Source organism: Schistocerca cancellata, chromosome 5, assembly GCF_023864275.1.
Source record: "Schistocerca cancellata isolate TAMUIC-IGC-003103 chromosome 5, iqSchCanc2.1, whole genome shotgun sequence".
Lineage (NCBI taxonomy): Eukaryota > Metazoa > Arthropoda > Insecta > Orthoptera > Acrididae > Schistocerca > Schistocerca cancellata.
The window spans coordinates 530,637,512-530,660,757 of record NC_064630.1 but is presented as its reverse complement, the minus strand read 5'-3'; the positions used below and the strand labels follow the sequence as shown (position 1 = coordinate 530,660,757).

Genomic DNA, 23,246 nt, shown 5'->3' with positions numbered 1-23,246 from the left:
GGTATCTATTTGGATGGCTGGTCGAATCGTGCGATATCAAGATTTGTGTTGCATTCGAATATAGCGATGTTGGATTGCATTGGAATGTCAGGGCAAACATATACTTTGTCAAAACTGCAGCTGACCAAGTCCGATCACAAGAAGCGAGGATCACCATTGCGCACCAAACACACAGTAACCATTTCCAATCTGTACGTGCCATCCAAGAACAAGAAATGAAGTGCCTTGAACATCCTATATCATCCCGGAACATAAGTCGGAGACTAGCAGCAGTCGAACAGCCAGTTGCAGTCCCATGCATAGGCGGCAATTACGGCGACAACACAAATGGGCGCATTTGAAGTTTTGCTGTGGCTGGTAAGTACGGACTTGTGATGAACAGTGCCACATTGCGTTCATTGGTGAATTATGATTCTGCACTAACTCGGATGGTGGCGACCTAGAGAAAGGTCCCATTCTTCCTATGTTTACCAGCGGTGTTAATCCCTGCGTCATGCTGTTGGGGGCTGTCAGATATGACTTCAGATAACGGCTTGTAGTGATTGATGGAACTCTGACAACAACAGTGCGTTATTGACATCTTGCATGCTCAGGCATTACCCCGCAAGTCACAGGATCGTGGCGCCATTTTTCAACAGGACAGTGTTCGCCCACAAATGGCTTCTTGATATTGAGGTACTTGCGTGGCCAGTACTGTCCCCAGTAGTACATGAGTTGGACCAGTTCAGACGTCCATCCTAGTCGAACGCTTTTTCAGATCGACAAATCCTATGAACGTCTCTTGATTTTTCTTTAGTCTTGCTTCCATTAGCAACCGCTTAGTCAGAATTGCACCTCTGATGCCTTTACCTTTCCTAAAACCAAACTCATCGTCGTCTAACACATCCTCACTTTTCTTTTCCATTCTTCTGTATATTATTCTTGTCAGCAACTTGGATGGATGAGCTGTTAAGCTGCTTGTGCGATAATTCTCGCACTTGTCAGCTCTTGCAGTCTTCGGAATTTTGCGTGGAAGATGTTTTTCCGAAAGACAGCTGGTATGTCGCATTCTACACACCAACGTGAATAGTCGTTTTGTTGCGACTTCCCCTAACGATTTTAGAAATTCTGTTGGAATATTATCTATCCCTTCTGCCCTATTTGATCTTAAGTACTCCTAAGCTCTCTTAAATTCTGATTCTATACTGGCTCCCCTATCTCTTCTAAACCGGTTCCTGTGGCTTCTTCTATCACATCAGACAAATCGTCCCCCTCATAGCGGCCTTCAATGTAATCTTTCCATCTATCAGCTCTCTCCTTTGCACTTAACAGTGGAATTCCCATTGCACTCTTAACGTTACCAACCTTGCTTTTAATTTTCACCGAAGGTCGTTTTGACGTTACTATAAGCTGAGTGAGACCTTCCGACAGTAATTCCTTTTTCGATTTTTTCACATTTTTCATGCAGCAATTTCGTCTTATCTTCCCTGCATTTCTTATTTATCTCATTCCTTAGCAACTTTAATTTCTGTGTTCCTGAATTTCCGTGAACAATTTTGTATTTCCTTCTTTCCTCGATCAGCTGAAGTATTTATTCTGTTACTCGTGGTTTCTTCGCAGTTACCTTCTTTATACCTATGTTTTTGTTTCCAAGATCTGTGATTGCCCTGTTTAGAGATGTCCATTCCCCTTCAACTGTACTGCCTACTGAGCTATTCTTTATTGCTGTATCTACAGCCTTAGGGAGCTTCAGGCATATCTCGTCATTACTTAGTACCTCATGCCGCTTCTTTGCGTATTGAATCTTCCTGGCCAATCTCTTAAACTTCAACCTATTCTTCATCATTGCTACATTGTGACCTGAATTTATATCTGCTCCTGGGTATGCATTACAATCCAGCATCTGATCTCCGAATCTCTGTCTGACCATGATGTAATCTAACAGAAATCTACCGTATCACCTGGCCTTTTCCAACTACATACGACTACTTATAGTCAGGCAGTGTATTACAACAAATTTTTTCTTGTCTGTTTAATCTGCACTCGTGAGTGAAATAAAAAACATTGTGCTTTATCGTCTTCAACACTCTGATAACGAAGTTTCCAGTGAGGGGCGAGGCGTCCTACAACGAATGGAGAATGGAAAGAAGTATATGTAGTGCAGAGAAGCAGAATCAACTGGAGAAAAGAGTATATCTATTGCATTGAAAAGCTGTCACCACAGAGACTAACTCGGGAAGGGATGATGCGGAGCGGACACTGACATATACGTTATGACTGTATATTTTCCTATCTAATGTCCTGAATCCTATTGAATCTGTATTTTTGTCCTTAGGATCGTCTGTGGCGGAAGACACGTTCATACCAAGGCAGTGACGACCCTGACTGTATGGGAGTCGATGCAAACAGGAATTATGACTTCCACTGGGGAGGTGAGTACTAACGTGTTACTACATCCTGTCACACAATGCATCCTTTTGGGAAGTGCCCACTTGAGTTAGACGTACACTATTTGATCAAAAGTCTCAGAACACATGTTAGTGTCCATCCCTTGCCTTAACGCCGGTCGGGGTGGCCGAGCGGTTCTAGGCGCTACAGTCTGGAATCGCGCGACCGCTACGGTCGCAGGTTCGAATCCTGCCTCGGGCATGGATGTGTGTGACGTCCTTAGGTTAATTAGGTTTAAGTAGTTCTAAGTTCTAGGGGACTGATGACCTCAGAATTTAAGTCCCATAGTGCTCAGAGCCATTTGAATCAACCTTGCCTTAACGGTGGCTTGAACTGCGCCAAGGACTGTTTCAATCAGGCATCTGAATGTTTGTGGAGGAAGTGCATCCCATCCTTCCTCAAGATCTGAGGCCACAGAAGGTAGTGATGTTGGACGCTAGCGTGTGGGGAGAAGTCGACATTCTAAGTCATCCCAAAAGTGTTCTTTTGGGTTCAGGTCGTGACTCTGAGCACCTCAATCCTTTTCAGAAATGTTGTTGTTCGCAAGCCTCACAGGTGCTGCTTTATGGCAGAGTGAATTATCATTCTGATACACACAATCATCGTCCCAAATCAGCTCCTCTACTGTACGCATTGTGCAAGCGGTGTAAAATGTGTTCACATCCTTCCAGATTTACTGTTTTCTTAAGTGCAACAAGGGTGTCACACCCTAACCGTCATAAACACCTTCATACCTTAACACTGCGTCCTCCGCACTTCATTCTCAGCACTAAACATGATGGCAGTTAACATTCTCCAAGCATTCGTCAAACCGAAATACTTCCAGCTGATTTCCACAAAGTATAGCGTGGTTCATTATTCCAGATCACTTGTTTTTAGTGATCAACTGTCCATTGGCGTTGCTCGTTACGCCACCTCAAGCCTCGATTAACGTTGACTACAGAAGTGCGTGGCTTACGACGTGCTACTCGATCATTGTACCCCATTCTTTTTAACTCGCCATGCACGGCAGTCTTCGTTCTAGCCGGACTGCTGGTAGTAGTCTGGAACTCACCAGTGATTCCTTCCATTGACATGCGATTTTTGGCAACCACCCTCCGCCTTACCGATAGTCAATTTGGACGGTCTCAGAAAGGTTAAGATGTCGCTGGTGGATTTATTTGAAGCCACTGAGCTGTCATGAATGACCCATTGTGCTGCTAACGCTTGTCTACTGACAACACAATACTTTCTATCTCCTTTTATACTGGCGGGTTCGCCTCTCGTGAAATCTAGTGGTCAATTCTGGATAACATGTGGGTGTCCATATACTTCTGATCAGATACTGTATGGTTAGCTCATTTCAGTGAATAGAAGTCAGCGCATGTATAGACAGCAGGAGGCGGATTTAAAGTCTGCTAATCTTGATTTAATGTCCTTTAGAAAATCACTGATAGCTTGTACCTGGCTAAAGCAGAACGGGCCCATGGTGGTTGCTTCACTCATATTTTCACCGGAAGTATAAAGAGAAGGTCGGTTAGTTTCGGACAGCGGATTGTATCATACAAGGGCTGGTCCTAATTTCCAGCGCTAGTAGAAGCAGTTCAAGCTCCACTGCAATATTAACTTCGGAGGAACAGGACTACTCAAACGATTTTGCACCAAACAACAGTGCGTTTCGGAGTGGTAATACGTTACCTGTTGCTAGTTTGTATTTCGGTGCACGAATTAATACCGAAGTGTTGTGTTTTGTATGGATGTGGGTAATGTTACACTTTTATTGTGTCTGTGGATACAACTAGAATTATTCTCTGTATTGGGGGCTGTGACAATGTGTAGCCCTAGGAAAAACAATGGAATGTTAAAATATCAATGTGGTACATTTGTGTTGTATCGCGAAAAGCAATTCTGTGTTTTCTGGAGTAAAAAGATATCATAAAAACTTAAATGTGTAACATACGTTTCTTTAATAGGCAAGTATGGAATGTCATGACATAAATTGGATTAAAATAACATTGAGACTGTAAAAATACTCGGACCCCTTAAAGTGACAATCAAGGAAGCGCACGAGAAATTTTTATTTCCAAGAAGTACTTTAGGTGATAGACTTAAAGCTCTACGGGAAAACAAGAAGCTGGCCATAAATCTATTTTAGGTAATAACAAGTTTTTCCGAGAACGTTCAGTGATGAACGGGAAACAATACCGTGTGATCAATGGAAGTGGAAAGGTAGTAAGGCTAGGATCTGGGAACGAAAGGGGTAGACCAAGAAATATTTCTGCCAAAGGAATACCTCATTTTATTTTTGAAAAGCCAGTACTGCAAAATAAAATTTTCTCAAATTCATAGCCGTGAGGCTTAATAATAAAATAAGGAATGAATTAGGTTTTAAAATGACAACAGGCAGTCTCATTAAAAATGACAAGAAACAAAGTTACACAAATAAAGGTATGAAATCAGATAACTTCATAAACATTTAATGTTCAGTAATTTCCGAGTTCTTAATATATAATCCATACACATTATAAAAGTGCATGTATTTACGTTCCACAGCTCCTTCTAAACCAAAGGATCAGTTTCAATCAAACTTGGTAAACGTATGAGTACTGGTCTGAAAAAAACCACAATGTTAGTAAGTAACATCTACCTCTCAAAGGGGTGGGTGTTAGGGGTGGAAGAGGAGTTTAGTTCACGACGCCCAAATAGTCCGGATATATTCATCCTGTACTTAAAAGTGAGAGCACTTAGTGACTTGCAACGAACTTTACATATAATTTCCAACCTTTACGAGACCTTTTCTCGCTGACAACCACTACAAAACGATGAAAGGAAAAAAACATCATGGCTTACTACATTTTTGCTGTTCATACAGTAAAACTACCAGGTCAGGCATGTCCCTTCAATTTATTACTTTTACAATGTGTTTGCAACACAATTTGTAGACAATATTCACATACACCAATGAATGTACATGCAAAAATATATTATTGTACAACACATTGTTTAGGAGACATGATCTCATTAGGCTGCCTGCAAAAGGAACTGCAGAACGAAATTCACAAGAAGTACGGATGGAACCTGTGTATAAATATTTTCAGTATATGTGAAATATGTATGACATGTACGTACGTGGGCAAATTAACGGGTAAAAAGCTCCTCCTAAACCTTGGAATCCATTTGAACCAGATTTGGTACACATATTACTTACTATCTGGAAAAGAAGTATTGTGGGGGTAATAACCAGTAACGTTGTATTAGGATGCGGGTGATAACGTGGAGAAGTAGGGGGGGGGGGGGGGGAGGAGATGGACAGGGAAAGGAAACGGAAGGAGATGGACAGTGAAAGGGGAAGGCAGGGATGAACAGAGGGAGGGAAGAGGAGAAGATGAACAGATAGACGGGAGAAAAGGGGCTTAGCAGAGAAAGAAAAGAAGAGGAAATGGGCAGAGAGAGGAGGGAGGAAGATTTGGAAGTCGAGAGGGTGGAAGAGAAGTGGACAGAGAGAGGAAGGAGGACATGAACAAAGATAGGAAGAGAAGGAAGACCAGTTTAGAGGGGGTGAGATAGAGGAGGAGAACGATTTGGACTTAGAAAGGGGCAGGTGTAGGTGGATAGGGAAGGAAGGAGCAGATGAACAGAGTGATGATGGATGAAGTAGGCAGAGAGAGGGGGTAGGAGCAGATGGATAGAAAACGGGGTAAGGAGGGGTTGAACTAATAGAAAATTGGAATAAATTTATACCTGGGGAATGATGGGTACTCAGCTATTACTAATTAAAATCTATTAATGTTTGAAATACAAAAGAGCAGGCCAAAATCAAAGTCGATACCAAAAATGGTTAACAGAACACAACACAAATCTAATGGTAGTCGTTTGCAATTTTGCAAATAATATTAGAAACACCACAAGATATAGACCGCACTGTCCTAACATTGCAGAAGCTTGGCAACACAAATAAAGTTTGTCAAGGTTACCCTCGTAGGAGGACACCGGTTGCTGACTGTAGAGCACCAAACCACTGAAGGCGAGTTTTCTGATAGGTTTCTCACCAAATTAATTGTCCTTGATGTGCCACTAGCGGAGCACCAGATCAAGTAACCAACAGCTAATTTCTTAGACCTAGCTGGCCTGAGTCCTCAGTCGGCAACACGTCTCTTCGAGTCCAGCGGGTGCGTGACCTCCAACGGGCTAGTGTGAAAAGCGGACGGACCGCAGCGGCTTGGCAGGTGCCCTGTCACTGGTCAGCTGCAGCTTGAAAATAAATAAACATTGAGAACTAGAGGACAGCGCTCTAAAAGCAGACCGGAACGGCAAGTTGCAGGCTCTAGCTGGACGCCATTGCACTGGCGAGAAAGTCAGGGATATCACAGAGAAAAGCGTCTATCGATGGTGATGATGGCGGTGGTGGTAAATTCCTGTGGGACCAAACTGGTGAGGTCACCGGTTCCTTGGCTTACACACTACTTAATCTAACTTAAATTAACTTTTGCTAAGGACAACACACACGACGTTGCCCGAGGGAGGTCTCGAACTTCTTGGGTAGGGAGCTGCGCACACCATGGCAAGGTACTTCAGACCACGAGGCTACACCATGCGGCTCTATCGATGGGAGCTGAAACACGGCTCAAGACTTTCGAAGTAATCTGGATTCTATACCACATTTGTATTGGCTGTGTCCATGCAGAGCTGAAAGATCTCAGTTTAAGCCTATTGTGTCCAAACTTTAAGTAATAACTTTATTATGAATTTTTGCTTAGCTGAGTCAATTTTATTCCCGAATGGAAACTTATTACTGAGGTGTACAACTTATAGTTATTTTAGTTTGAAACTTACTTGTAACAAATATGACTTTCCACACACAACAATCTCATGCAACACACCAAAAATTTAAACAAGTAAAATAGAAAGGTTGGGAAAAACATAAAAAAATCAACAAAAGTACTCTGTTATGAAATTGCTTTTTATAATTCTTTTTTTTTTTTAAATTACAGAATTTGGCCAGTTGTATCTTCAGAGAATTTCTTTTTGCGTTGGCTGATGGCCTGCCTCTGTTCCTTTGACATCATCCTTCTAGGTTGTAAATTTTGTTGTTGGACAGGAAATTTTGCTCTGTCGATCAGTAGCCTGAAAATTCCCCTGCTCTGTATGGTGTTTCTGAGACGCTAGGTTTTCTCAAGTCCTTTCTTGTTTCATCCAGCTATCCGGTGGTGTTTTTTAATTAGGAAATAAAATTAAAAATTTTCTTCATTACCATATTGTGATTAATTCTGTAAATATGGCCGTGAAAGTTTAATTTACTCTTTCTGATCGTGTCTGCGATCGTTTTAATGTATCTGTATAGATTACCATTTCTCCTCTTCGTCCAGTTATCTTTGTTCTTTTGCGATCCTAAAATTTTTCTGAGTATTTTCCTTTCTTTTTTTCCAGTTCTTCTTCTTCAAATCTTTTATTCAGTGTTAGGCATTGAGATCCGTAAAGTGATTCCTGTTTAATTACTGTTGCATAGTGTTTAATCTTTCCCTGGCATGATATTGATCTTTTATTATATCGGTTTTGGGTGAGTATGTATGCTGGTTCCTTTTTGTTCGATCTTTCCTTACTTCTGGTGTTATCTAATCCATTTGATTGTACCTGTTCTCCCAAATACTTAAAGTTATCAACTCTTTCGATGTTTTCATGTTGTGTTTGTATATATTTTACTCTGTTGTGTTTATGTTCCGTGTATTCCGTTTTCTAATGTGATATTGCACTGATCAGCCACAACATTGTGACCACCTACATAACAGCCTGAATGTCCACCTTTGGCACGGATAACAGTGGTGACGCGTCTTGACAAGGAAACAATGAGGCCTTGGTAGGTCGCTGTAGGCATTTGGCACCACATATGCGCACGCAAGTCACCCAATTCCCATAAATTTCGGGGAGGGTGGGTATGAGCTCTGACTCCACGTTCACTCACATCTCAGATGTGTTAGATAGGGTTCAGATCTGGCAAGTGGGTGGGGGGGGGGTGGGGGGTAGTACATCAATTTGAACTCGCCACTTTGTTTCTCGAACCACTCCATCACACTCCTGGCTTTGTAATATGGCGCATTATCTTGTTGAAAAATGCCACTGCCTTCTTGAAACATGATCGTCATGAAGGGATGTACGCGGTCTACAAACAGTGTAAGATAGTCCTTGGCCATCATGGTGCCTTGCACGAGCTCTGCTTGACCGATGGATGCCCGTGTGAATGTTCCCCAGAGTATAACTGTGCCGCCACCAGCTTGCGTCCTTCCCGCAATACAGGTGTCAAAGGGATGTTGCCCTGGAAGACGACGGATTCGCGCTCACCCATCCACATCATGAAGAAGGTATCGGGATTCATCAGGCAATGCAACGTTCTGCCACTGCACCAATATCCAGTGTCGATGATCAGGTGCCCACTTCAGTCGTAGTTGCCGATGCCGTGCTGTTAACATTGGCACGTGCATGCGTCGTCGGGTACGGAGGCCGTTAATTAGGAGTGTTCGGTGCGCTGTATCTTCAGACACACCTGCACTGTCCGGCATTTAAAGCCTGATGTTAGTTCCGCCACAGTTCGCCGCTGTCCTGTTTTACAAGTCATCCCAGCTTACGACGTTTGACATCTGTAATGAGAGGTGGCCTCCCAACCTCAGCACATCTGAACGTGGTTTCACCTCAGTTTCGCCACGTGTTGAAAACACTCACCACAGCACTCCTCGAACACGCGACAAGTCGTGCAGTTTCCGAAATGCTCGTGCTGAGCCTCTGGGCTATCACAATCTGTCATCGGTCAAACTCTGATATATAGGGCGCCTTCACCATTTTACACACGGATAGCACGCTCATTGATACTCAATGCATCGTGTCAGTGTCTGACTATCAATAATTCCTCACCACGTGACGCTGCTGTCACCTGGACTGGTTTATATCGATAATAGGCCGGTGGTCATAATGTTTTGGCTGGTTAGTGTAGTAATCTGGTTTTAGCTGCAATTTCGTGAAGTGTTTCTATCATTGTCTTTGCATCTGTTTTGTCCTTAGAAATTACTGCAATGTCATCAGCAAAGGCGAGACATTTCACCTCATATCTTCATCTTCCTTGTCCTAAAGCAACTCCTTCGATGGTTTTCTGTTGTAGTTCTTTATCCCAGTCTCTCATGACCTTGTCTTAGACCAGACTGAATAGAATCTGAGAGATCCCATCGCCCAGCCGAACACTTGTGTTGATTATGAACTTCTCCTACAAATGTAACTTTTGAAGTTTTGTCTGTGAGAGTCTGTTCGACTAATTGTTTGTTGGTTTTGTCGATACCTCCTTCTTCCAGTGTTAGAATACTGTCTGTCTGATTCGTAGGCTTTTCTGAAATCAGTGTACATAACAACTTTGTTAAGATTTCGCATTGTTCTGATCATGAGGCTATTTTTCAAGTAAAAAATTTGCTCTGGGCACGATCCATTCTTTCTGAACCCCGATTGGTACACGCCAATTGTGTTTTCTGCTTGATCTTCTATTTTATTCAGTAGAGCTTTGGATATAATTTTTTATGTGACTGGGATCAGAGATTGGTGTCGGTAAATGCTGGTGTTTGTACTGTCACTCTACTTACGCAGCGGATGATTAAGGTATTCCTTCTTTATCCCAGTAAACTTTAATAACCTCGTAAATGGTTTCAGCTGCCAGCCTCCCTCCGAGTTTCCACATCTCAGCTAATATCCCGAATTCAACTGGCACTCTGTTGTTTTTCAGCTGGCCAATGTATTGTTCAATTAGATGCAGTGACGGTGGTTCCGAAGGTGGATTTCCCTTTTGAAGTTGTCTGAAAATTAGTCCTTGTGTTAGTTCCTCGCAGTTTAGAAGATATTTGAAGTATTTTGATTGTAACTCACAGTTGTATGCGTTGTTGGTAATCAGTTTGCCTGTTGCATCTTTGAAGTGTAGGCTCATCGGCTTGAAATCCGTTATTTCTTCTCTGAAAATTTTGTAGCTGTTCCTAGTGTTGTTCTGTCTGAAAAAAAAAAAAAAAAAGGTTCAAATGGCTCTGAGCACTATGGGACTCAACTGCTGTGGTCATAAGTCCCCTAGAACTTAGAACTACTTAAACCCAACTAACCTAAAGACATCACACACATCCATGCCCGAGGCAGGATTCGAACCTGCGACCGTAGCGGTCGCGCGGTTCCAGACTGGAGCGCCCAGAACCGCTCGGCCACTCCGGCCGGCTGTTCTGTCTGAAATTTGTATGTATTTACTCTAATCGTTTTTTGTCGTATTTCCGTTTCTCTGTTCGAATAATTTTTGATGTCTATTTTCTGATCTCAGTGAGTGCGTTCCAGTCTCTTTCCTTTTTTCAGGAGTTGCATTTTTTCCAAGCAGTTAGTCTATGCTCTATCGCTTCGTCACATATCTTATTCCACAACCTATGTTTCCTTCTTCTTCGTGGTTGTTCTCTTCTTTCACCGTTCCTATCATTGCTTCTCTGATTTCATCCCAGTTTCCCATCTTCTTTGTGCGAAGCTTTTTAACGAATTCGTACCTGCTGTCTGACAGAAATGTTGTGTCCTATGGACTTTTTAAATTTTGGGGTTTGTTTATTTAGGTTGAAATTTGGCTTTCATTTCTGTTAAAAAATGGTTCAAATCTCTGCCTAGCCCTCTTAAGACCTGTACGTTCATGATTTCTCTTGGTTTTGTTTGTTTATTGCCGCATGTGCATTAGGAGAAGACCAGATCTTCTTTCTCCTTGGCAGTTTTCTGAAAAAGTTAGACGTAAGTTTTAAGTCAAATTATCTTCAGAAGACGATAGACCTTTCTCCATTCTTATTGGTGCGCTTTTGTGTAGGAAAATTTCCTATTATTGCCTTATATTACTTTTCTCTGGCGAACTTTGAGTTGAAGTCTCTTACGAGTAGTTTTATATCGTGCTTTGGTATTTTTGATGACTTATTTTCTAATGTCTCTCAAAATTGTTCAACATTTTCTGGATTTTTTTCTGTCGTCATTGTTGGTCTGTGCTTGTGCGTTTGTGATGACAAAGCTCTTGTTTGCTGATCTAAACGAGAGAAGTGATATTCGCTCCGATGGGGACCCAAAATTTGTTATGGAATCTATTAGATTCTGTTTGACCATGAAATCTGTTCCAAGCATTGTGATTTTCTGTTTATTCTCTACGGCCGGTTTTCCATTATAGATCGTGCAGCCCTCTGATTAAAATGTGTTCTCATCACCGTATCTGGTTTCCTGAACTGTTAGTATGAGTATGTTGCGTCTGTTTAACAAGTCCGTCAATTCTTTAAGTTTCCCAGTCTTTAGTAAAGTGTTGATATTCAGTGTGCCTAGCAAATGGTTTTTCTTAGGCCGTGCGAGAAGTTCTAGGAAGCTCCGACTCTTCTTTACGAGAAATTCTAGGCTCTCCACAATCAGACGGCTTAGTTGCATCACTGTTTCCAGTGACGAAGGATTGTTTAGCTCCTGGAGTACTTTCCGTTCAGTGTTTACCATCACGTCTTGGAGGAAATTAAATGAGGATGGGGTGTTAGCCCCTTCGTAGGATGATACATCTTTGATCGAATGGACAGATGAATCTTAACAGCCCCCTCAATATGGGAACATACGCCTTTCGTAGCTGACCACTTAGCTAACAGACGCTACTGATTTTTGCAGCCGCTATCGGCATGTAGAGAGACACTGACCATGTAGCCGCTTGTTGTAAGCCAGACACGACGTGGATTTTTGTTTTGCTTGGTGGACTGGTACTTCCGCTGAGGTCCGTCCTGTTGAGGTTTCAGGAGAAACTTACTCGTCCACCTTCTTCACCGTTGAGATTCATATTTTCATTCGCCTCAGAATCCCTTGATCTTCTTCATCTCAGCTCCCACGTTACTGACTAATTCCTCTCTCCTGTCACCAAGCGACCAGGTATGAGAAACAGACTGTCCCTCATTGGTCGTCTGGATCGTTGAGTACTGAGCACCACGCCATGTCAAGGCCTAGTCCTTAGGGGGGGGGGGCGAAGGAGGGGGGGGGGAGAGGAGGAAAATTCTATTAAGTAATCAATCATAGTGAATGTATCAATACAGACTTCAGAAAAAAATATATGTAGTTTTGGGAGATGTTATTTGTCCGAGACTACTTGACCTCATCCTCCTCCTTTCCTAAAGGTCTCAGTCTGACAGACTGTCAGTTCTCAAATTAAACACATTTGAAACTCCATTCTGTGTTTCTCGTTAAGTATGCCGTGCAATAATCAACGCTGCAGCAATTGTTGAAATTTCGAAAGAGTGAAAATGCGCCGAGTTTACTGTACATTTTGTAACTTTCCAGAATTGCCTTTGCGGGGATTTATTTTTATCAGAATTAGTTATAAGAAAACTTAACTCCTACAGGTAAAATGTGAATAAGAATTTTAATGATTGAATGGTTTAAAGCGTGATATTTCTTATACGTTATATGAAACAGTGTTGCAGAGTTCTGACGCAACCAGTCGGCAGTTATATTTAAGCAGCAGATAAAATCACACAAACAGATATCAGTCATTTTAATGAGAAGCTTATCTCAGAATGCTCTCCATTCCTAGTTAATGTATTTACTCAACTACAGACGCAGGTGTTGCAATAGTTAGCAGTTGCGAACTTATCATGTTCACGATAGCATTCGTTCATTGTTTTTGTTATTTGTTATTCTTTATTGCTGCTCTACGACTGTTAATGTTGAGCAGGCAGAATACCCCAGAACAGCAGCGTACCAGCGAAATCATTAAAATCTACTGAGAACACGAGCCGTTTTTTACTAACAATGTTTCCATCGCAGGATGCGCCATAGAACTAGGCAGACGAGCTGCGACAGCAAAGCAGCTATATACACTGACGGCAAAAATTTCAACACCAAAAAATGATTAATGTAGAGTAATGACATTTCGGGAATACATTTATCTAGGTAACATATTTAAGTGGTTACCATGACAAGATGACAGGTCAATGAAAGCGCGAGATAAGAAATTGTAAATACGACATGCTGGTACATTAATAACCGGTGTAATCGACAGAATACTGAAAGGAAGCATGCAAACGTGAATGCATTGTGTTGTACAGGAGTCAGATGTCGATTTGTGGGATGGAGTTCCATGCCTGCTGCACTTGGTCGGGCAATAGAGGGACAGTTAGTGCTGTTTCCGGATAACGCTGCAGTTGTCGTCCGATGAGGATCCTTATGTGCTCTATTGGAGACAGATCTGGTGATCGAGCAGGCGAAGGTAACATACCGACGTTTTGTACAGCATGTTGGAAAATATCCCCTGAAATGCTGTTCATGAATGGCAATACAACTGACCGAATCATCAGACTGACGGACAAATTTATAGACAGGGTGCGAGGGATAACGACGAAAGTGCCGCTGCTGTCACACGAAATCGCACCCTAGACCATAACTCCAGGTGTAGTTCCAGTGTACCGAGCGAGGTGGCGCAGTGGTAGCACACTGGACTCGCATTCGGGAGGACGACGGTTCAATCCCGCGTCCGGCCATCCTGATTTAGATTTTCTGTGATTTCCCTAAATCGCTCCAGGCAAATGCTGGGATGGTTCCTTTGAAAGGGCACGGCCGACTTCTTTCCCCATCCTTCCCTTATCCGATGAGACCGATGTCCTCGCTGTTTGGTCTCTTCCCCCAAACAACCCAAGTTCCAGTGTGTCTAGCATGCAAACAGGTTGGTTGTTGGTCCTCAATTGGCCTCCTTCTGACCAACACACGGCCATTACTGGCACCGAGGCAAAAGCAGCTCTCATCACAAAAGACAACAGACTTTCACCCTGCTCTCCAATGAGTTCTGGCTTGACGCTACTGAAGTCGCAAGTCGCGGTGGTTTGGGGTTAGTGGAATGCACGCTACAGGGGGTCTGGCTCGGAACTGTCCTTGAAGTAACCGATCTGCAACAGTTCCTTGTGTCCCTGTGGTGGTAGCTGCTGCTGAAACTGCAGCTGCAGATGCAGTATGATGCGCGACAGATATGCGTCGAACAGGATGGTGTTCCCTCTCGGTTGTGCCACGTGACCGTCCGTTGCCTGGTCTTCTTTCGACCGTACTTTCTTGTGACCACGATTGCCATCGGTCATGTTTAGTGGCTACTTTCCTGCAGAGTCTTCCTGCAGTATCGCAGAAGCAGCAACCAGCTTCTCGTAGCCCTGTTACACGATCTCGTCCAAACTCAGTGAGGTGTTAATAATGGCGTCTTTGTCACTTTAAACGCGTTATTGGCTGACATCAACTCGACACGTCCAATCTCAAAGGCAACTAACGCTCAAGACCAATACAGCGTACATTTAAGCAAACCTCATATGCATCCTCATAGTACCGCTACTAGCGCTAGTCTAATGCGACTGGAGGGAAATCTGAATAGACATCATATTTCAGATGTGGAAATAAGCGTACCTATTTTCGTTTATGTCACACGACTCCTTCTTGGCGCTGCAATTTTTTTTCCGTCAGCGTAGTTCTAAGTAACATGCTGACGGTGAATCGTGACGGCGATTCGGAAAGCTCGATCCGATATGGAAGTGACGTGTTGCATGCTGAAACTGATTACTTATCTAGAAAGGAACACAAAACAGAAAAGGTGAGGCTGGGTTTATCCCACGCATGGGAACCATCATATCGACGGGTTGCACACATACAGGGTGTTACAAAAAGGTACGGCCAAACTTTCAGGAAACATTCCTCACACACAAAGAAAGAAAATATGTTATGTGGACATGTGTCCGGAAACGCTTACTTTCCATGTTAGAGCTCATTTTATTACTTCTCTTCAAATCACATTAATCACGGAATGGAAACACACAGCAACAGAAAGTACCAGCGTGACTTCAAACAATTTGTTACAGGAAATGTTCAAAATGTCCTCCGTTAGCGAGGATACATGCATCCACCCTCCGTCGCATGGAATCGCTAATGCGCTGATGCAGCCCTGGAGAATGGCGTATTGTATCACAGCCGTCCACAATACGAGCACGAAGAGTCTCTACATTTGGTACCGGGGTTGCGTAGACAAGAGCTTTCAAATGCCCCCATAAATGAAAGTCAAGAGGGTTGAGGTCAGGAGAGCGTGAAGGCCATGGAATTGGTCCGCCTCTACCAATCCATCGGTCACCGAATCTGTTGTTGAGAAGCGTTCGAACACTTCGACTGAAATGTGCAGGAGCTCCATCGTACATGAACCACATGTTGTACTTGTAAAGACACATGTTCTAGCAGCACAGGTAGAGTATCCCGTATGAAATCATGATAACGTGCTCCATTGAGCGTAGGTGGGAGAACATGGGGCCCAATCAAGACGTCACCAACAATGCCTGCCGAAACGTTCACAATTGCGTGCGGATTCTCGTCAGCCCACACATGTTGATTGTGAAAATTTACAATTTGATCACGTTGGAATGAAGCCTCATCCGTAAAGAGAACATTTGCACTGAAATGAGGATTGATACATTGTTGGATGAACCGTTCGCAGAAGTGTACCTGTGGAGGCCAATCAGCTGCTGATAGTGCCTGCACACGCTATACATGGTACGGAAACAACTGGTTCTCCCGTAGCACTCTTCGTACAGTGACGTGGTCAACGTTACCTTGTACAGCAGCAACTTCTCTGTCGCTGACATTAGGGTTATCGTCAACTGCACGAAGAATTGCCTCGTCCATTGCAGGTGTCCTCGTCGTTCTAGGTCTTCCCCACTCGCGAGTCATAGGCTGGAATGTTCCGTGCTCCCTAAGACGCCGATCAATTGCTTCGAACGTCTTCCTGTCGGGATACCTACGTTCTGGAAATCTGTCTCGATACAAACGTACCGCACCACGTCTACTGCCCCGTGGTAATCCATACATCAAATGGGCATCTGCCAACTCCGCATTTGTAAACATTGCACTGACTGCAAAACCACGTTCGTGATGAACACTAACCTGTTGATGCTACGTACTGATGTGCTTGATGCTAGTACTGTAGAGCAATGAGTCGCATGTCAACACAAGCACCGAAGTCAACATTACCTTCCTTCAATTGGGCCAACTGGCGGTGAATCGAGGAAGTACAGTACATTCTAACGAAACTAAAATGAGCTCTAACAGGGAAATTAAGCGTTCCCGAACACATGTCCACATAATATCTTTTCTTTATTTGTGTGTGAGGAATGTTTCCTGAAAGTTTGGCCGTACCTTTTTGTAACACCCTGTATTTGGCTGAAGTGCAATGAATGCACAACGAATGGGGACGAGACGTATTTAATGCAGCATGGCAAGAAGTGTAGGCACGAGTCCCTCCACGAGAAGATCGTAGAACTGCTCTACTGTGACGAATAAACGGATGTCAACGGCAGATATCCACGCGAAGGCTAGGCAGAGTCTCCCCATGAAGTGTCGGAAACAGATTATTGGAATCTGGATTCAGATCCCGAATTGCCAGCCTCATTTACCGATGGTACCAAACCCACAGGCAACACTGACTTGCACGGGGTAGGACCGAGGAGTGGATCAAAGGAGAGAGTAGCACATATGGGGGTAAAGCCCCCCCCCCCCCAAAAAAGGAACTTTAGGAGAATAAAGTGGCATGGAAACTAAGAGTCTCGGAAGCTACAAGGACTGATAATAATAATGACAATGACACCAACAAAAATCTACGTTTGACACAGAATACTTTCCAGTTCCCATGTGAATAAGTCGCTTCCTGGCTGGCATAATTCCGGCCAGACAAATCTGAAACCGTTTGCGAATCAACAGTCAGAACCGCAAACCACAGAAAACTCAGTAAGGGAAAGTGAAAACTGATTTTGAAAGGGTTTCAGGATAAAGAGAATAAAGATGTCAGGAGAAAACATAGCTGCAATTACTTCGCAAATCTTAGCTATTTCCGAAAGACGTAGAAAATATTTTACACTCCTGGAAATGGAAAAAAGAACACATTGACACCGGTGTGTCAGACCCACCATACTTGCTCCGGACACTGCGAGAGGGCTGTACAAGCAATGATCACACGCACGGCACAGCGGACACACCAGGAACCGCGGTGTTGGCCGTCGAATGGCGCTAGCTGCGCAGCATTTGTGCACCGCCGCCCTCAGTGTCAGCCAGTTTGCCGTGGCATACGGAGCTCCATCGCAGTCTTTAACACTGGTAGCATGCCGCGACAGCGTGGACGTGAACCGTATGTGCAGTTGACGGACTTTGAGCGGGAGGCCGGGTGGACGTACCGCCGAATTGCTCAACACGTGGGGCGAGAGGTCTCCACAGTACATCGATGTTGTCGCCAGTGGTCGGCGGAAGGTGCACGTGCCCGTCGACCTGGGGCCGGACCGCAGCGACGCGCGGATGCACGCCAAGACCGTAGGATCCTACGCAGTGCCGTAGGGGACCGCACCGCCACTTCCCAGCAAAATAGGGACACTGTTGCTCCTGGGGTATCGGCGAGGACCATTCGCAACCGTCTCCATGAAACTGGGCTACGGTCCCGCACACCGTTAGGCCGTCTTCCGCTCACGCCCCAACATCGTGCAGCCCGCCTCCAGTGGTGTCGCGACAGGCGTGAATGGAGGGACGAATGGAGACGTGTCGTCTTCAGCGATGAGAGTCGCTTCTGCCTTGGTGCCAATGATGGTCGTATGCGTGTTTGGCGCCGTGCAGGTGAGCGCCACAATCAGGACTGCATACGACCGAGGCACACAGTGCCAACACCCGGCATCATGGTGTGGGGAGCGATCTCCTACACTGGCCGTACACCACTGGTGATCGTCGAGGGGACACTGAATAGTGCACGGTACATCCAAACCGTCATCGAACCCATCGTTCTACCATTCCTAGACCGGCAAGGGAACGTGCTGTTCCAACAGGACAATGCACGTCCGCATGTATCCCGTGCCACCCAACGTGCTCTAGAAGGTGTAAGTCAACTACCCTGGCCAGCAAGATCTCCGGATCTGTCCCCCATTGAGCATGTTTGGGACTGGATGAAGCGTCGTCTCACGCGGTCTGCACGTCCAGCACGAACGCTGGTCCAACTGAGGCGCCAGGTGGAAATGGCATGGCAAGCCGTTCCACAGGACTACATCCAGCATCTCTACGATCGTCTCCATGGGAGAATAGCAGCCTGCATTGCTGCGAAAGGTGGATATACACTGTACTAGTGCCGACATTGTGCATGCTCTGTTGCCTGTGTCTATGTGCCTGTGGTTCTGTCAGTGTGATCATGTGATGTATCTGACCCCAGGAATGTGTCAATAAAGTTTCCCCTTCCTGGGACAATGAATTCACGGTGTTCTTATTTCAATTTCCAGGAGTGTATTTTTAGATAATAATACCAAACAAGTTGTGAGGGTGGATTTTCTTTGACGGGACCTCATACGTGTTTTATTTCTATGTGTAGATACAGAAGGGAGGTAGATATGCGTTTCTTAATTCTGTTAATTGGTGTATAGCGTATTCCATTTCGTATGAACGTGGAGGAGAACTTTTACCTGAGAACTCGACCTGCTTCTACGTATTGTCTGCATTATTTGGAGAAAACATACAGAAATAAATGGAAACAACGTAAATCATGATGTTCATTTATCACTTCATGATAGCAGGAATACTAGGGAAAATTTTCATGGATCGGCAGTGGAAGATAAGTTTTTTAGTTAAAAGCTTCGCCTTGTACCTATATAGCATTGTGTGTGGCGCAGGTGAGGGCTCCAGTACCGACCCGTGCTCGGAGACTTTCGCTGGACCTTCGCCCTTCTCAGAGCCAGAGGCGCGCAACCACGCCGCCTTCCTGAGGGCCAACAACGACTCCATCAGCCTCTACCTCACCCTGCACTCTTATGGACAGGTAGGTGTCGCTCGCGAGACCTCTCATTGCCCACGTCGATGGAGAGCAAGGGGTTTAGTCACTACGTCTGCATGTCTGCGTGTACCCTGCAAACCTATGAGTAGTATAGAGGGTGGTCCATTGATCGTGACCGGGCCAAATATCTCACGAAAAAACTACAAAGAAAGGGGAAACCAGCTGGCGCTATGGTTGGCCCGCTAGATGGCGCTGCCGTAGGTTAAACGGATATCAACTGAGTTTTTTTGAAATAGGAACCCCCATTTTTATTACATATTCGTGTAGTACGTAAAGAAATATAAATGTTTTAGTTGGACCACTTTTTGCGCTTTGTGATAGATGGCGCTGTAATAGTCACAAATATATGGCTCACAATTTTAGACGAACAGTTGGAAACAGGTAGGTTCTTTAAACTAAAATACAGAACTTAGGTACGTTTGAACATTTTTTTCTGTTGTTCCAATGTGATACATGTACCTCTGTGAACTTATCATTTCTGAGAACGCATGCTGTTACAGTGTGATTACCTGTAAATACCACATTAATATAATGAATGCTCAAAATGATGTCCGTCAACCTCAATGCATTTGGCAATACGTGTAACGACATTCCTCTCAACAACGAGTAGTTCGCCTTCCGTAATGTTCGCACATGCATTGACAATGCGCTGCCGCCATGTTGTCAGGCGTTGTCGGTGGATCACGATAGCAAATATCCTTCAACTTTCCCGACAGAAAGAAATCCGGGGACGTCAGATCCGGTGAACGTACGGGCCATGGTATGGTGCTTCGACGACCAATCCACCTGTCATGAAATGTGTTATTCAATACCGCTTCAACCGTACGCGAGCTATGTGCCGCACATCCATCATGTTGGAAGTACATCGTCATTCTCTCATGCAGTGAAACATCTTATAGTAACATCGGTAGAACATTAAGTAGGAAATTAGCACACAATGCACCATTTAGATTGCCATCGATAAAATTGGGGCCAATTATCCTTCCTCCCATAATGCCGCACCATATATTAACCCACCAAGGTCGCTGATGTTCCACTTGTGGCAGCCATCGTGGATTTTCCGTTGCCCAATAGTGCATATTATGCCGGTTTACGTTATCTCTGTTGGTGGATGACGCTTCGTCGCCAAATAGAATGCGTGCGAAAAATCTGTCATCGTTCCGTAATTTCTCTTGTGCCCACTGCCAGAACTGTACACGACGTTCAAAGTCGTCGCCATGCAATTCCTGGTGCATAGAAATATGGTACGGGTGCAATCGATGTTGAAGTAGCATTCTCAACACCGAAGTTTTTGAGATTCCCGATTCACGCGCAATTTGTCTGCTACTGATGTGCTGATTAGCCGCGATAGCAGCTAAAACACCTACTTGGGCATCATTAATTGTTACAGGTCGTGGTTGACGTTTCACATGTGGCTAAACACTTCTTGTTTCCTTAAATAACGTAACTATCCGGCGAACGGTCCGGACACTTGGATGATCTCGTCCAGGATACCGAGCAGCATACATAGCATACGCCCCCTTGAGCATTTTGATCACAATAGCCATACATCAACAAGATATCGACCTTTTCCGCAATTAGTAAACGGTCCATTTTAACACGGGTAATGTATCACGAAGCAAATACCGTCCGCACTGGCGGAATGTTACGTGATACCACGTGCTTATACGTTTGTGACTGTTACAGAGCCATCTATCACAAAGTGAAAAAAGTGGTCCAACTAAAACATTCATATTTGTTTACGTACTACACGTGTGTATAATAAAAAATGGGGGTTCCTATTTAAAAAAAAAAACGCAGTTGATATCCGTTTGACCTATGGCAGCGCCATGTAGTGGGCCCACCATAGCGCCATCTGGTTTCCCCCTACAAGCTAGACGAGTTTCGTTCTTTGTAGTTTTTTCGTTTGATGCTTATTTCGCGATATATTTGCCCCGGTCACGATCAGTGGACCACCCTGTATATTGGAGAGGATGCTCTTCTCAGCAATCCTGATTCAGGTTTTGCAATATCATTGCATGCGAGTGTCAGGATGATTATTCCTTCATCAAGGCTACGGTTGACCACCTATCCTATCCTCATATACTCTCTGCATATGTATATAGTGACCTATTTATTATCGTTTTATTACAGTGATACATCTTATAACATTACAGGATGATCGATGGATTAATAAATAAACAAACATACACTTATACAGCGTGTTAGAGGTATAAGTGCGGATATTTCTAATAATGACTTGATCACAATGTATGGAACAACATTACGTCAGCATTTGCCTTCATCTGCAGACTAATAATTACAGTTATTACTAGCAGTATGTTTTCAGGTTGGTTAGTATCTCCAAGAACGTTTGTAACAAGTAGGATATTAAAGTTTATTTCCCCCTGGGTAGCAAGTCAGATACCGAAATGTCGATGCATGGAGCCAAATGGGAAGTCTATACTGACAGACATAGTCCACTTCACAGCGCACTTACGACCGTGCAGAGAACATCAGGCAGTAAATTAAGTGATGTTTCTGGGGGAAGACTGCTAGACGAAGACAAAAAACACCATATAAAGTGAAGTTGGTATATATTTACGTACGAATGATCACAATATCTGTATCTATACCCGTAACACACTGTATATGTTTCTGTGACCAGACCCATGCTCTAGCTAGCAATCAAAAAACTGCTTGGGTCTGGGATTCGATCCCAACCACTGCTTAAATTTTGAGTAAAAATCATCAGCACTGGCGGCCGATGACTCACAGTGTAAACAGCCATCCTCGTTTCGCCAAGGGGCTTGTCAAAACTCTTCAATCCAGCCACACAGCTGGTCTGATATTCCGTAGGCTCTCACTTTGTTTATCAGGCGACAGTGCGGAACTGTATCGAACGCCTTCCGGAAGTCAAGGAAAATGGCATCCACCTGGGAGCCTGTATCTAGAGGACAGAAGAGCGGAGAGTTTCACAGCATCCCCTTGCCATTATGGCGAGAAACTACCTATAGAAGGTGGAAGAATCACCAATAATAGACGACATAAGGATGCAGAAGGCAATGGAAATACCTGCGTTAAAAGACAACGGTATGCATCCACAGGACAAGGGGCCTGTTACTGAAAAAGTGTAATGAGCTCTTCATTGGCAGAAGATTCCGGATTAGTCCCTCATTCGGATCTCCGGGTGGTGACTAGCAAAGAGCAATAACTATGAGAAGAAGACTGAATAACCAACGAAAGAGTAACATTCTACGAATCTGAGCGTGGAATGTCAGAAATTTGAACGTGCCAGGGAAACTAGGAAATCCACAAAGGGAAATGCAGAGGTTGAGTCTAGGTTTAGTGAGGTTCATTAAAGTGTAAAAGAAGGATATCTGGTCATTTGGATGTGGGGTAATATCAACACCAGCAAAAAACGGTTTAACGGTAATATGGTTCGTTACGAAGATATGACAGAGTTATAGTGACAAGTTCAGTGATGGAGTTGTTAACTTCAGAATCGACAGCAAACCAATGCCAACAACAATAGTTCAGATATGTATGCCGACGTCACAAAGAAGTAGAGAAAGTAAGAGAATATTTAGAGGGGAATTTAGTATGTAAAGGGAGATGATACTCTAATAATCCTGGGGGACTGGAACGCATTTGTAGGGGAAGGAGAAAAAGAAAGAATTACCGGAGAATATCGAGTTGCTGATGGGAATGATAAAGGAGAAAGCTTAATCCAGTTCCCCAATACATTTCAGCTAGTAATTGCGAATACACCATCCAGAAATCACAGGAGAAGGATGTGGAATACTGATGTACTGAGGAATGATGAGATGCGCCTGAAATTCTTCCATACTGCGATGACGAATACCACAGCAGACAGTTCAGTTGAACGGGAATGGACATCTCTAAAAAGGGCGATCACAGAAGTTGGACAGAAAAACACAGTCACAAGGAAAGTATGTGCGAAGAAATCTTTGGTGTTAGGAGAAATAAAGGTTTTATT

The 23,246-nt window shown here is 43.9% G+C and overlaps 1 protein-coding gene across 1 annotated transcript in view; it reads left to right on the top strand.

Annotated features, from left to right (window-relative positions):
* Positions 1 to 23,246, top strand: part of LOC126187702 (carboxypeptidase B-like) — a 153,742-nt gene that overhangs the window by 104,869 nt on the left and 25,627 nt on the right. Inside the window, exons 6-7 of the mRNA XM_049928944.1 lie at positions 2,315 to 2,411; positions 19,107 to 19,252. Of these exons, the coding sequence (XP_049784901.1) occupies positions 2,315 to 2,411; positions 19,107 to 19,252 (243 nt within the window). The remainder of the gene's footprint in view (positions 1 to 2,314; positions 2,412 to 19,106; positions 19,253 to 23,246) is intronic.